Source organism: Neomonachus schauinslandi, chromosome 3 (genome assembly GCF_002201575.2).
Source record: "Neomonachus schauinslandi chromosome 3, ASM220157v2, whole genome shotgun sequence".
NCBI lineage: Eukaryota > Metazoa > Chordata > Mammalia > Carnivora > Phocidae > Neomonachus > Neomonachus schauinslandi.
In genome coordinates, this window is record NC_058405.1 from 150,368,856 (window position 1) to 150,384,988 (window position 16,133).

A 16,133-nucleotide genomic window follows, 5' to 3' on the forward strand; every position below is an offset into this window, starting at 1 on the left:
TTTATGTGCCTATTATATGTGTGTTTTTTTCTGGGGAGAAGTTTTGTAGCTTTCATTGGCATTTCAAAGGGATCTACAACTAAAAAAAGGTTAAGAAGTGCTCTGTAGCGGTATTTTTTGAACTGTAAGTTTCAACCTGTTAATGGGTGATCAAAACCACTTGATGGGTTAAGACCAGCAGTTTAAAAAAAAATTTGTAATGAATAGAATTGAACAAATCCTATCAGGGTATCACATACGGTAAGAGTATTTAGGGTTTTGTGGAAGTTTTGCTTCATACATATGTGTGTACGTGTATGTAAATATACACTTAAACACATACTTCGTCGTGATGAAAATCTATTTCTTAGTTAAACGTTTGAAATACGCTGCTACAGAATGGCCCCAATTTAGAGATGTTGCTTTCTCTGGAGTGTGCCGAGTTTATTAGAAATGTGGCTAAAATGAAAGTAAGTGAGGCCAGAAGGATTTTCTCTCCTGTTTTGAAATGTTTACAGAATTGATTACATCGGAATATTTAAAGAGGAAAGTAAGATAGAAGATAGGTCAAGAGCGACAGTGTCACGGCTGCTGCCATCAAGAGTAAAACATGCTTCTGTGGGTCCTGAAGGTGAAGACCACAAGCGGTGGTTTTCACCGGTGGTTACACATGACTTTTAGGGAGACTTAAAATTTTGTTTTAAAAGATTTTATTTATTTATTTATTTGAGAGAGAGATAGCAAGAGAAAGCATGAGCTGGGCGGGATGTGAGGGGGAGGGGCAGAGGGAAAGGGAAAAGGAGAACACCGCGCTGAGCAGGGAGGCCAACACGGCTTGGTCCCAGGACCCCAGGATCATGATCTGATCCAAAGGCAGACGCTTAACCGACTGAGCCACAACTGGAGAGACTGGGGTTTAGATTACATATATCAGGGGTGTTTCTTCTGGGTTCTGAATTGCTGGATGCACGTACTCCAGAAAATACTTCAGTTTTCACTGTGTTCACAATAGGAATACTCTGAGTATTATTTGGTTATTCACAAGGCATTTGTTCTGGAATGCTACAGATATCTGAAATATGAAGACGGAGATTGTTTTGACTTAGGAATGTTTGTACATTCTTGATTTAATGTCTGCCCTTGAAAAATGAAAAGGTTGCTAATCGAATGTCATTTATAAAAAGTTAGAGTTTTCCCTTTCTCTTCCCTCCTTGTTCCCTCCCCCTCCCCCAGCATCCTTCCCCCTCCTCCTCCCCTCCTCCCCCTCTCTCCCCTTCCCCTCCCCTCCACTTCCTTTTTCCTTCCCAGATGTCAGAGGCTGGTCCCACAGGGCAGTGGGACTAAAGGGGGCTTTCCAGTGTCATAGTGGTGGTGTGCATATGCCTGAGTACTTGGGGTGCAAAGGCTGGGAACCTGGAGGTGTGGTGAGCTGGGAAGGGGCTGAGATGGTTAGGAGGTTGATTACATCGAGTAAGTAAGTACATTGATTGAGCAAATACATACATACAAGGGAAATGAGAGCCAGGCTTGTCTCTGTTGGAGAAGGTAGATAGAACCTAACTGGGAGATAGTCTTGGCCATTACGGGGAAGGAGTCCCTTTCAGTGTAATTCACTTAATGGGAGAACATCCTCTGGATTCCAGTAGGAGTTTCTCTGGGTTCTTTGGGGCCCAGGGACAAAACCGAGGTGTGGGCGCAGCCATACAAGTGGCCTGCTGGGAAATGAACTGAGCCGCGGGAGGCCTTTTTGTGGACGCCATTGGTATGGGCATTATCCGAGCTCCAGAGTAGTAGTGTATCCTGGACACAGAATACACACACCTCTTATTACCAGTCCAGTAAGTGAGTGGAACTCTGGGGGGCAAGGGATGAATCCTGTTTGCCGCTCCCTTTTGTAAAGATTTATAAGCTTTTCTTTTTCTGTTTTTCTCCGGGGCATATTCAGAATAAAGTGGACACACCCAGCCCTTTCACATACATATCTGACTTTAAAAAACTCTTAATGCCATTAGTTAGTCCCACCTCTTAATGCCAGTGGTTACTAAATGAGTTAGTTTATAGTTCTTTTTAGAGCATGGCACAATGAGAAGATACCAACTTTAGATCATATGCAGTTGCTTGTTAAAAAAATAATAATGTATTCTCATTTGTCAGTCCAAATGTTAATTGATGTAAACATGAACTATCTGGTCGCCATTGTTCTGATTCCCAAAAAGGAGGTGTAATCTGCTATTGCAGTTACCTGAATGTAGAATGGATAGCTGCCCAAGACCAGAGTAGAATCATAAACTCTACCCAGTCAGTCAGCTGCTATCAGGAATTCTTCTGGGTCTCAGAGAAAGGAGAACTGCGACTGAACATTTGAGTTATTTGTTGACACAGTGTGGGAATATTTAAATCTTTGACGAATGCACGTAGACCCTTCAAAGAAGAAACCCATAAACAGCAAGGGTAGGCGTCATGGTAGAGGACAAATCTAGTTAGGAATTCAAGATTAGAGGATACATATCTGAAACATACACATAAAGTAGAATGGGGAGATAGTGCGGTTTCTTTTACTGTTTCCTTATTTAGATTGATAAAGCTTGTCCTGCTTGGCCCCTTTTCTGATTTGTTTTGAACTGTGTTGGTGTACCAGTAATTGTTGCTGGGTAACAAGCCAGCTCCCCAAATTAGTGGCCTAAAACAACAACCATTTATTTGTGCCCAGTTCTCTGGGATAGCAGTTGAGGTGGACTTTAGGTTGATGTGTCTTCTGCTGGTCTCAGCCGGCATCATGCATCTGACTTTAGGCATCTGGTGGCCTGACCGGGCCTGGGTGGCCTAGAATGGCTTCGCTCATAGCTGGGTGTCAGGCTCTGCAGCTCAGGGCACCTCAGCCATGCATGTGGCTCAAGCCCATTCACATCATGGCTTCCAGCCACAGCCATAAAAAAGGGGTTCCTCCTATACAGGTACTTTTCAAGCCTCTGCTTGTGTCTCATCTTATAATGTCCCATTGGATATTTGACAGTCAGGTCACATGGACGAGTCCAAACTGAAGGACTGGAGGAATAAACGATCTTTTGATAGAAAGAGTGGCAAAGTCACATGTCAAAGGGATGTATGCCTACAGGGTGGAAGGAATTGTTCTAGCCATCTTTGCAAACAATATCCCACAGTAGGAACCTGAGGGGAAAGGATATAGTTTAAAGGTTTGTTCGGTGGCAACACGTGGCATATAGGTTTCATAAAATCTTAGGCACTGTGTGCAGTGTACTTGCTATTTTATTTCAACAGAAGAATAATTATATGAGAGTCACTTTCTTAGTGACGAGCTGGCCCTGTACAAATCAGTCATTCAGTTAACAAATATTTACGGGGCATCATTAATGGGCGAGGCCGTTTCGAGGTGTTAGGGGAAGAGCTGGTGGGGGGGAAGCACACATAATTCAGTGTGTATAAAAGTCACAGGTAACAAAGAGAAACTTATAACTCAGTCTCGTGTGGCTTTTGATTTTGGGTTTGAGGCAGCAGAGTTGTTCAATTTGTCAGAATGCTACAGAGGCAGATTTTTATCAAGAATGTAGCTGCTGTTAAGTTTGGTTTTAAAGAGCAACTTGACCATTGGTTTCTCTGCCAAGAGCAAATATCTGTCTCAATTATTGTGGTTTTAGAAATTACCTAAAAAAGGTGAGTCATGTGCTTTTCTGCTGAAGAAGGCCAGTCTTTTAATCAGCAGATATTAAAAAAATAACCAGCCATTACATTTTCATCTCTACCGTTGTAGCTAATTCTAGTATATTCGCTAGAAGCGATTGAGACCGTTACTCAGTCTCCAGCATCTCCCACCTCCTTGCCCAGGTAGGTTGGAGTGGGAAGAAACCTTTTTGAAAATGCAGAAAGTTAGGAAACTTGGAATCATTTCTCGTCAGGCTAGATTAATTGGTCCTAGTGATAGAATGTCAGAAATGAATGTCAGAAATAAATGTAGAAACTGCGTGGGAACAGAGTTTTCTTTCACAACAGGGGTCTTGTCTATGCTTGAGAGGATGAAAAAGTATGTGTAGAAATGACCTGTTCAGTTTTCCGGGTTCAGGGAGAAGTCTTTTGTAATTAAAATAATTGTGACCTATGTTAAAAAAAATCAGAACGTTCATACTGTTCTGTTTGCTATTCCGTTCAGTTTTCTAGAAAGATCTGACAATCTTGAATCCAGTGGTGGCAATACGGGAAAAATTTGTTGCTCTAAAAAATGCCACCTTTTGTTGCATGACACTGGAAAGGTGGGAAAGTTAGAGTTGACTTTTTTCCTTTCTTTTTTTCTTTTACCTCTTTCTTAAAAAAATTTTTATCACTTACCTATTTTTGTTCATGTCTCCACGCTGCCCCCCTCCCTCATGATGTTGAAACTGAAAGGAAAAATGAAGCCACTAAAATGAGTTTCAGTTACGTGACTTTTGCTCATGGCCTGGTGCTAGTCTTTGTACGGAATGAACTGAACCGGACTACTCTTGCTGCCAGGAATCCAGATCAAAATGAAAAGGAAGATTAATAGCGTTCCAGTTTGTAGTGTGAGAGGGTTCATGTCTGCTAAAATACAGTATCGATCCCTCTAGAAATACATTTACATTCCACATTGAATTTAAATTTGACCATTAAATATACTCTCCTTTAGAAAGTACATTTAAATTCTGATGTTACAGTATGTTAGATAGAATATGAGATTATGTTGTTTGAACGCCCAAGGGATAAACGTGGCTCTCATACGGAGCTGTCTGCTGTGAGAGCCCATTGGAGAGATTGACGGGCTGCGGTAAGGCCAGTCCCAAAGTAAAGGCCCTAGTTGATAGGTATGGATGTGGTTCAGGCGGAGGGAAATCCTGGGTTACAGTGGACGGCAGGATAAAGATGAGAGAAGGAGACACCAGTTCTAACCGGAATAAGAGAAAGCATAGCTGTTGCTCAAAATTAGCTGTGGTTGGTGACGAAACTTTTGGCAAGTGTGACAGGACTGTGAACTCTTACCCAGGACCTTAAATTAATCTAGAGATTTATTTTGAAAGGTATTTTCAATGTATAAATCTGTGCCTTCCATTTATCAGCAAAATGAATAAACATTATTGACCATGTGTCTTTGGAGATATTAAGTGTTCTTGAAAAGTATGAATGGTCACGCAGTAGAACTAGTTTTGTTTTTAAAAGGATGAAACCATGAGACACTGTGATTTAAGGTGTTGAAACATGTCCTGTGTAATAATGAGGATATTTTTTGTTCTTTCTTTTGCCAGACGTACATTGGAAGTGTGGTTATATCGGTTAACCCATACCGGTCCTTACCCATTTATTCACCGGAGAAAGTAGAAGATTACAGGAATAGAAATTTTTATGAACTGAGCCCTCACATGTAAGTACGGGATTGAAGCGCTAAGTTTCTCTTTCACTGCAGGGATGTGTAGTTGACAGATGCGTCCAGCTGTTTGCCTCGAGTCTCAGGAAAATGTTGTCGTCATTTTTTAAAATTAGAGGAAGGAATGTGAAAGTCAATTGTTATGCCTTATTTTAAATTTCAAAAAAGTCAGAATACTTCATTTGGCGTCAGGCTCTTCAAGTTCTGAAATATTTGGGTTCAGCATGTAAAATATGTTCTATTGCAAATTGTGTATAAGTAGCAACTGCTGCTAATTATTTTTGCAAATAAAACAAGAATGTACATTGTTTATTCTTTTAAAGAGCCCAAGCAGCATTTTCGTGGGTTGGGTCAAGAAAGATCCCAAGTGTTGGGTTGTGTAATGGTTTTTCAGCAAAAGGAATAAATAATACCTTCAGTTTATAAATCTTCATAGACACTGACATTGTTCACCAGATGTGTATATGAGGCCAATGATTTCACCTTCCCCGAAGATAGTCACTTGTTTGATTTTTTTCTGAAGGTCACTTGTTAGTGTAAAGAATTTCTATAAATAACAAGCTACAATAATTACATAGCGCCAAGGTTGAAGAACTCTGAACTAAAGTGAAAGAGCCTGTAGACTTTTAGTTGTGGTCTAGCAGAAAAGAATTTTCTCTCTCTGATTGAAGATGAGCTATGGGCTCTGTTACTTTTGATAGAAAATAAAATCTAATAATTAAAGAATATATATATACCCCAGTCTTCGATGTTTCTCTTGATAGCGTAGCACATACTGACATTTTTGGACTGTTTGGAACTAAAAATTTAAGTTAATTCCTGAAAATGGTTGTTAAAAGCTAAATACTGTATATTTTGCCAATCAAGTGGATTCTGATTATTCTGTTTTTGTCTACAAGTAGATTTTGCAAGTCATCTTGTTTCGTTTTGCCTGGAGAAAAATAAAATCTTGAAATTTGTTTTATAAAGTTATCCCTGTAGTTAAGTCCCTGTAATGAAATACTTTATTTTTTTTTTTGCATTTAAAAAACTTTATTATGTTATGTTAATCACCATACATTACATCATTAGTTTTTGATGTAGTGTTCCATAATTCATTGTTTGAGTATAACACCCAGGGCTCCATTCAATACTTGTCCTCTTTAATACCCATCACCAGGCTAACCCATCCCCTCACCCCCGTCCCCTCTAGAACCTTCAGTTTGTTTCTCAGAGTCCATAGTCTCTCATGGTTCGCCTCCCCTCCAATTTCCCCTCCTTCATTTTTCCCTTCTTCCTCTCTTCTTTTTTTTTTAAAAATATAATGTATTATTTGTTTCAGAGGTACAGGTCTGTGATTCAACAGTCTTACACAATTCACAGCGCTCACCATAGCACATACCCTCCCCAATGTCTATCACTCAGCCACCCCATCCCTCCCACCCCCCACCACTCCAGCAACCCTCAGTTTGTTTCCTGAGATTAAGAATTCCTCATATCAGTGAGGTCATATGATACATGTCTTTCTCTGATTGACTTATTTCGCTCAGCATAATACCCTCCAGTTCCATCCATGTCGTTGCAAATGGCAAGATTTCATTCCTTTTGATGGCTGCATAATATTCCATTGTGCAATGGAATTATGCATGGCTGCATAATATTCCATATATATATATATATATATATATATGGAATATATATATATATATATTCCATATATATATATATATATGTATATACACACCACATCTTTTTTATCCATTCATCTGTTGATGGACATCTTGGCTTTTTCCATAGTTTGGCTATTGTGGACATTGCTGCTATAAACATTGGGGTGCACTTGCCCCTTTGGATCACTACATCTGTGTCTTTGGGGTCAATACCCAGTAGTGCAATTGCTGGGTCATAGGGTAGCTCTATTTTCAACTTTTTGAGGAACCTCCATACTGTTTTCCAGAGCGGCTGCACCAGCTTGCATTCCCACCAACAGTGTAGGAGGGTTCCCCTTTCTCTGCATCCCCACCAACATCTGTCCTTTCCTGACTTGTTAATTTTAGCCATTCTGACTGGTGTGAGGTGGTATCTCATTGAGGTTTTGATTTGGATTTCCCTGATGCAGAGCGATGTTGAGCACTTTTTCATGTCTCTGTTGGCAATTTGTATGGAACCAGAAATACTTTATTGATGACTATTTGTTTTAAATTCTAGGCCTTGAAACCATGCTTCCCAGAGTAAGATGCTTAGATCAGGGGTGTTAGAATCCCCCAGGAGCTTATGAAATATCTAGTTTCCTAGGCCTTAACTCTAGCAAGCCAGGAATCTACATTTTTCACAAGCTTTCCAGGTGATTCTTATGTACGTGCAAGTGTGAGAACATGCTGTCTTAGATGTATATTTACCAATATTTTCCTTTCCTTAACTGCTTATAGCAAATCATGATCTTTATGCAAGCAGTCTTCATAATATAATAATGGTTTGTTATTTATTATTTACATGTATGATAACTCATTTTATTCTCAGAATAATTCTGTGAGGTGTAGGTATTATTACAAATGGGGAAATTTTCCCAAAGCCACGCAGCTCATGGGTGGGGAGCTGGGCTGTGAAAACAGTGCCTCTCAGCTAGAGATGGGTTTTGCCATTTTCTTGGCAGGGCCTCTTGCTGTGCACCTCCATCAGCACCCCAGGCCCTCCAAGGTCACCTTAGCTGTGCCTCACTTTATCTCCAGAGACTGCCTGTCATTCTTCCATTTGCAGCTTTAATCTCCAGTTTGGGGATGTTTAGATATATAACAGATGTCTATTCTAGAACACAGAAGTTCATGCTCTGTAATATCCATTTTTGTCCCCACCCCTGGAAGATTTCTAAGAGTCTCTGTGGCACTGCTACCCTCGTTTACCCCCTTACTTCCCAAGGAAAATAGCCACGATGAGCTATAAGATAAATATCCAGTGTACAATTTTTTTTTACTCAGTAAATGTTTGTTAGATTGAGTTAGGCAACAAAACTTTTTACCATGGTCTATGAAACACCGTGCATGGGGTGGCGGTGCAAAGTCCAAGTTTATCTAATGAATCTGAATTTGCCAGATTTGTATCACACCCACCTTCCCATCTTGCTTTGTTCTTTAAGTCCTCACCACACTCCTTTCCACCGGGTCATATTTCCACATTCTGTACCTTCTTCCTGGAATGCTTTTCCCTCCCTTTTCCCCAGGCAACTCCTGTTCTTCTGCTAGTTCTCAGATTGCCTTAGACCTCCTCAGGGAAGGACCGTCCCTTGCCCCCTCCCGGCCAAGGTCAGATCCATTGCCCTTGTCACAGTTCCAGGTTAATATTGCTTTATGGGATTTTTTGATTCATGTCAGCCTCACCTGGCATGCCAGCTCACCATAACGTTATTAGCGCCTCAAAGTAAGTTAAGTGCTGGGAATATATTGAACAGGACTTGGACTCGAGTCCCAGCTCTTCCACTCGCAAGCTATGTAATCTTGAGCAAATTACTTGAAAAAAACTTCAACTCAGAAATTAAGCAATTTGCTCTGTTCAGTGGGAAAATAATTATTAACTCCTAGGATTTTTGTGAGGGGTAACTATCTAGTAGATATTTAGATAATATCATTATCTGGTATATGTCAAGTGCTTAGTATGGAATGGGCCACAGCCTTGTAGTAAAGGAGAGCAGCTGCTATTAACAGTGATAAATGTAATTATTGTAATAATGAGAAGTATGGAACACATTTTGAGCATCCTGACATGCCCTTTCTTACCAGTTTCTCCTCCATTGTGGGACATTTTCTACTTCCTTTATTTATTTATTTTTTTAAAAGATTATTTATTTGAGAGAGAGAGAGAAAGAAAGCTCGAGCGGGAGGGTTAGAAGGAGATGGAGAGAGAATCTCAAGCAGACTCCATGCTGACCATGGAGCCCGACGCTCAATCTCATGACCCTGAGATCCCTACCTGAGCCGAAACCAAGAGTCGGATGCTTAACTGACTGCACCACCCAGGTGCCCCTCCACTTCCTTTAAAGCATTTTCCCTGCATCATTCTTTGTGAATGTCCAACTTTGATAGTGTCTGAAATGGGGTTCGTGCTAGCTAGGTTTCTTACTAAAACCTAGTCCGACATTCTCAAATAGGAATTTTGCAGTATAATAAGATAGATGACTTTAGGCTTTTGATGTATTCTAATGGTAACTCTTTTAAGAACTTGATCCCAATTTGAATAAAAAACAGCTGCTCAGACCACGTATACTTTGAAAATTTTGCCAATTAATTTACCCCAGATGACATTTGGAATTTAATTTGACCTGGTATTGACTATTAGTCTTCAAAAATATCCAGGTACTTCTCTTCTAGCTCATGTATTTTTGAAGGTGTCCAGAAATTATCTTTCTTTAAATTTCAGATCATTGAAAAATATTTACATTTCATGTAGGTATGTGACTTTGAGATAGTGGCCGTGTATAAATGAGTAAAATGAAAATAAACAGTGGTTTCGTACCTATATTCCTTTTCAAAGGTATTTTCTGCTGGCATACCTCTTCTCCTGCTCCCTTCTTCTCTGAACTCCTCCCCCTTCTGTGTTTGGAGCCACACCTTGAGCGTGGTATCCCTGGGGGTCATGTCCAGAAAAAGGAGGCGTCCATGGGGCAGCTTAGATGACACCGTTTGCCTTTCCACTGTGTAAAGAGTGCCTCTCCAATGTGATTCTAAGGTTCTTTGCACATTAGGAATTTTTTTTTTACGTATCCCGGTGAGGACTTAGTACCTTCAGATAACTCAAGAACTGTATTCATGGAGAAGTACCTCAGATCACCCAACCGCATAGATAGGAAAGAATGATAGGGAAGAGATGAGGAAAATAATTAAACTACTTAGTTACCCTCCACTCAGTTAGAATAGCACCATGACAATCCACCTGATATTTTATTTACCAAATCCACTGGCCTTTTGTTGGGTGATTGCTTTTTGACCTTGCAGCACTAGATACAGTTTAGTATTATCCTGTGGATCTTCCTAAAATCAGAGCATGCTACTTCCCTTCCCAGAAACCTTCATGGGCTCCCTATTACTGTTTGAGTGAACTCCAAGTTTCGTGGCTTGGTGTTCAAGCTCTGTGCATTCCAGCCTCAGCGCACCTTTCCAGGCCCACACACCAAGCTTCTTCATGGAACTTCTTTTTGAGTCCCAGCTTTTTACGTCTTCTTCTTTCCACTCCTACTGCATACCCTGTCTACTGTTAAAACCTGGCCAGTCTCCTCGGGGCTGTCTGAAAGCTCAATGCACAAGTGACTTCTCCTTCTGAGTTAAAGGAACCCCTCCTTGTGTTTCTGTGTCATCCTCTTTAATGAGATGGCAACTTCTAGAGGTCAGCATCCTTTCCCTGCATATGTCTGTGGCTCTTTCATGGCTTTTCTCTTAAGAGCTCAGTGACTATAGACCAAAAGAGGTTTTATATCATTTTTCATTTCATTTTACCTGTGTTATCTCATCTCTGGTAGTTTAATGAAATCAAACCGTTCTTAGTAGGATATTTGCAGTGTTCATTCAGAATTTCGTGGAGTATAATGAGAATTTCTTCTCATTCTTATAAAAAATGTAAGCCAATATTTAATACTATTTTTATGGTACTCTTCAATCCTGAGTGTTCAGGTTCCATTTATTCATGATCTAGAGCACTTTTACCGTCTGATGAAGAGTCTAGCCAAGGGAACATGGCAACGTAGAAGGAAGAGTGTGTTGTAACCCCTGCCAGCATCCCCTCCGGGTGGTCACAGCCCAAGAGCAAGCGGAAATGTGTCTTTAGCTTAGGATAGAATGTGGTAGCCATATTACATTAGGCATTACGAGCACCATTTGAAGCAATGGTCTTCTCTCTCAGTAAATGAAAAACCCTGCAACAAGTTTTAAAAACTGAGGAAAATGGCTTGAGGCTTCGAACAATTTTGCTATTCTCACCTAAAAAATGAGAAAGTAATTAATGGGAGGATTTTGACAGTGCTCATGTCAGTGTTCCAGACATGAGCCCTCTGTCACTAGGGAACTTTTGGTCTCTAATTCTGGGCCAGATTGGTTTTGCAGGACCACATGCCATTGCCCGTAGCGTGACATTGCTGGAAGGCTTGTGTATTTTACGTCTTTGTTACTCCCGTTACCATTTTACTCGAAGGTAGACCAGATAAATGTTATAAAGAATATTTCCAACTATATCTCACAATGTACTAGTGCTGTGGGTGTCCAGAGCTTAGGAGAAAAGTCCAGGACAGAAGATCCGGATGTTTTCCCTTTTATAATACCAGTATTTTTCTCTACAGCAGAGTTGGAATTCTGTGAAGTCCAGAACTGAGAACTCTTACGACAGTTAGACCCTGAATTCTCATAGAGGTTGTTTGTATAACAGAGTGTGAAAGTGCTTTTTTTTTTAAAGATTTTATTTATTTATTTGAGAGAGCGAGAGAGAGCACATGAGAGGGGGGAGGGTCAGAGGGAGAAGCAGACTCCCCGCCGAGCAGGTAGCCCGATGCGGGACTCGATCCCGGGACTCCAGGATCATGACCCGAGCCAAAGGCAGTCGCTTAACCAACTGAGCCACCCAGGTGCCCCGTGAAAGTGCTTTCTTAAGGAGAAAGAGAGAGAGAAAGTTAGTTGATGTGATGTTATGTTGCTGAGACTTTTGTAGTATTGCTCTCATTTCAGTTTTTGGAATAACTGAGCCTCTAACTGATTCTGTACCTCTCCAAAACTCACTTGCAGAATCAGATTTTGTGCTTTCCCACCTAGCGTTCTTTCTACTTCCTGCTTTGGAAAAGTTACTCATTAACTGAGCAAATATTTATTGAGCCCTCACCCATGTTCCACGCTGTCTGTTAGGCACCGGGATGCGGTTGTGAACAAAGCAGATAAAATTCCTGTCTTCTTGATGGAGACACTGTCTTCTCCTAACTTAAGTATACAGAAACCAAGATTGTTCCAACCATCAGTTAGGAGGGAGAAGGATAGAGCAAAGGGAGGGAAGCTTTTGTGGAAGACAAAATGAATGTCAATAGTTAATCTTAGAAAGCACCATTGATCCCTGTCCTCTTGTGTGGTTTGAGTCAGGAGCTGATAGGTTGTGGTCTGCAAGGTTTTGCATCTGTGTAGGCCTCTGACCCGGACGAGTGACTTGCGCAGGACAGAGTCCACACTGTGTTGTGAGTTCCGGTGTAGACTCCTTAAGCTAACATTTCCTATTGGAATGACACTGTCTTGAAAATAGTTGAAATTGCCTTTCATCTTTCTGCATGACTCTCATGAGTCAAAATAAGCAGAAGGCAGTCCTGTGTTTGCTTTCAGTCTTGGCAGATATTTGTTTGATTCTGGACAACCATGGACTAGAAAACTTGTTGATTTAGAGGGACTACTAGAGGAGGAGGGGGAGTAGAGAGTTTGATTGTAGTTGGGCAGCGGTGATGTGGCGGTGAAGGACGGCCATTAAATTGAAGGCTTCCCAAGGCCGTGCGGTGAGAAGAAACATTTGTGGGCCTAGCACATATCCAGCTTTTACAAAGCTCCTTGTACTGAACTTACTGGCTTTTACTCTCGAGCTTTTATTCTCATTTTATCGTTTTACTGGGTGTATACTCTTGGCAGAAAGATACCTCAGCTAATTTGTCTTTCAGATTACGAACCTTTTTTTTTTTTTTAATTTTTTAAAGATTTTATTTATTTGACAGAGAGAGAGAGAGCGAGCAGGGGGAGTAGCAGAGGGAGAAGGAGAAGCAGCCTCCCTGTAGAGCAGGGGAGCCCAATGTGGGACTTGATCCCAGGATCCTGGGATCATGACCTGAACCAAAGGCAGTCGCTTAACCAACTGAGCCACCCAGGCGCCCCTCTAATGAAAATTTATTTCACGTCTCACAGAATGCACATCTCAGACTTGGAAGTTTATTTTGAAAAGTCTGTTTGCAGTGCCAAGCACACATTCATACCAGCATACATAGTTATTTCAGTGATACCATCTTAAAGGGAAAACTTTGGTTCTCAGCTAACAGATTCCTGCCGGAATGTTACAGATCTTTGACAGGCCCTGAGAAAGTCTGCAACATTCTAGAAGAGATCCATTTCATCCAAAGGAGTGGCACTGAGGCCTCAGCCTGGAAAATGATTAACCTAACACTTCATCCCCAACAAAGAGAACTATAGTTGGAGCCCATGTGGGGAGCCCTATCTAGTGTTTAGGGTCAGAGAGGCACCCCCTCTGTTGTTGAAATAAGAAGGATGGCCAAGGTCTGTTGCTGGGACTTGTTTGGCAGTAGGACAGGGTAGCTAGGGCAAAGGGAGCTGTGTGGGAGTTTGTCTAAACAGGGATCAGCAAATACTAGTCCTGATCCAGTCTGCAGTTAACAAAGCCAGAGAAAGCCAGAGATAATGGCAACAGTTCGGTAAATCATGTAGGGTCCCAGACTTAGGAGACTGGAGAAGCAGGAGTGTGTCCTGGGACTGTCCTAGGACAGAAATCCATACAAAGGGGAATAGGCCCTGGTGTCCCAGACTCAGGAGGGGACTTGCTGCCTGCATTGTCCAAGATGTGCTTCCTTCCCAGCTCCAGCCTGTCTCCGGGATCCCAGATCCCTACATGGAAGTGATTGTTCATTCATTCAATCAGCTTTATTAAGCATCCACAATATGTGTGAGGTCCTATGGATACAATGCAGATTTGTCCTTAAGGATGCAGCCTGCTATGGGAGGAGACCAATAAATAACTACAGAAGGGAGAGAACTTCCATGAAAAAGGTGGGAGATACAGTGTGGCACCTGGGTGGCTCAGTTGGTTGAGCACCTGACTCTTGATTTCGATTCAGGTCATGATCTCAGGGTCCTGGGATTGAGTCCTGCGTTGGGCTCTCTGCTCAGCAGGGAGTCTGCTTTTCCCTCTCCCTCTGCCTCTCCCCCAAGCTTGTGCTCTCTCTCACACTCACCCTCTCTCTCAAATAAATCTTTTTTTTTTTTTTTAAAGATTTCATTTATTTATTTGACAGAGAGAGAAATAGCAAGAGCAGGAGCACAAGCAGGGAGAGTGATGGAGGGAGAAGCAGGCTTCCCGCCGAGCAGGGAGCCCGATGCGAGGCTCGATCCCAGGACCCTGGGATCATGACCTGAGCCGAAGGCAGAGCCACCCAGGCGCCCCTCTCTCAAATAAATCTTAATCTAAATAAAATCTTAAGAAAAGAAATCCTCTCCCTCTCCCTCTCCCCTGCTCTCTCTTAAAAAAAAAAAAAACTTCTTGGGGCGCCTGGGTGGCTCAGTTGGTTAAGCGACTGCCTTCGGCTCAGGTCATGATCCTGGAGTCCCAGGATCAAGTCCCGCATCGGGCTCCCTGCTCAGCAGGGAGTCTGCTTCTCCCTCTGACCCTCTTCCCTCTCGTGCTCTCTCTTTCAAATAAATAAATAAAATCTTTAAAAAAAAAAAAAAACTTCTTAAAGAAAAAAAAGGGTGGCAGATATAGAAAGAGCACATGTTATAATTTGCCCCAGACAGCCTGGCATTCCTGTTGAATCCTCGTAATTATTGATAGTGCCCCTTGCATTCCCAGAGGTGTCTGAGTTTGGGCCCCCAGTGGGTAAGGTGCTTGGGCATGTCGGGAAAAGGTGTGCAGTCCTGCCTGAGGAGCTAGAAGACGGGACAGTGGGAGTCTTGTATGATGAATCTGCCATATAGATAAGGAATAGGATTCTAGACCCAGGAAATAATTTTCCCATTCGAGGAAGCAGTGTTAGTTCCGTCGTTCAGTATTTGCTACTTGAGTGCCTGCCGTGTGCCAAGTACGAGTTCTTCAGGTGCTGTGCAAAATCTCAGCCCCTTTGGGCTTCTGTTCTAGAAGGGAGAGAGACAGTAAGCAAGAGAAGTAAATAAAATAAAGGATGTTTTAGATTGTGACAGATGCTCCGGAGAGTGGCTGGGCTTCCTCTCTGCCACTCTCGTGTCGCCTGATTCCCAGTGTGGGGGCACAGTGGCCTGTGTGGACTTAGGGAAGAGGATGCATATCGAGGCACACATTCCCAATATTGGATTCTTCCTGCTCATGCTCAGTCACATAGCATTTACTGTTTTTATAATAGTGCTTCTGAAAGGTTTTAGGTAAAATTTGAATTCCTCAGTGATGTATGAACTCCCCATGTAGCTGTTTTATTTTTAAGGTAATAATTTGTGTCCAGTTGTCCAGGCCTCATAACTTGCTCGCTCTGTGTTGCTTTGATCTGAACTTCCTCATCAAGTGATTAAGATTTGGGAAGCAGATAGACCAGCTTTGCTGTGTGCTAACTCCCCACCCCCGTGTTTTCTGCATTCAGGGTCCTTGGGTAGATGTGTATACATTTATTTATTTATTTACTTATTTGTTTACCGACCTATTTATTTTTAAGATTTATTTATTTGTTAGAGAGAGCATGCGCATGCATGCATGGGGCGGGGCAGGGGAGGGGCAGAGGGAGAGAGAGAATCTCAGGCAGACTCCCCACTGAGCGCAGAGCCCTGTGCGGGGTTCCATCCCATGACCCCGAGATCACGACCTGAGCCGAAATCAAGAGTCAGATGCTCAACCCACCGATCCTCCCAGGCTCCCCTACATGTGTATATTACTAAGAGAGTACAGGTTTTGTTTTTTGGCTTTTTTTAGTGTTGTTGTTTTATTCCTCAAACCTGATGGCTTAAGATGTCAACATTGAGGGCGCCTGGGTGGCTCAGTTGGTTAGGCGGCTGCCTTCGGCTCAGGTCATGATCCTGGAGTCCCGGGATCGAGTCCC

General features: G+C 42.0%; 1 protein-coding gene across 2 annotated transcripts in view; it reads left to right on the top strand.

The window, feature by feature from the left end:
• MYO1B (myosin IB) overlaps positions 1 to 16,133 on the top strand; it is a 181,979-nt gene that overhangs the window by 48,065 nt on the left and 117,781 nt on the right. For both annotated transcript variants that reach the window (XM_021703211.1, XM_021703209.1), the window contains exon 3: positions 5,250 to 5,365. In XM_021703211.1, the coding sequence (XP_021558886.1) occupies positions 5,250 to 5,365 (116 nt within the window). The remainder of the gene's footprint in view (positions 1 to 5,249; positions 5,366 to 16,133) is intronic.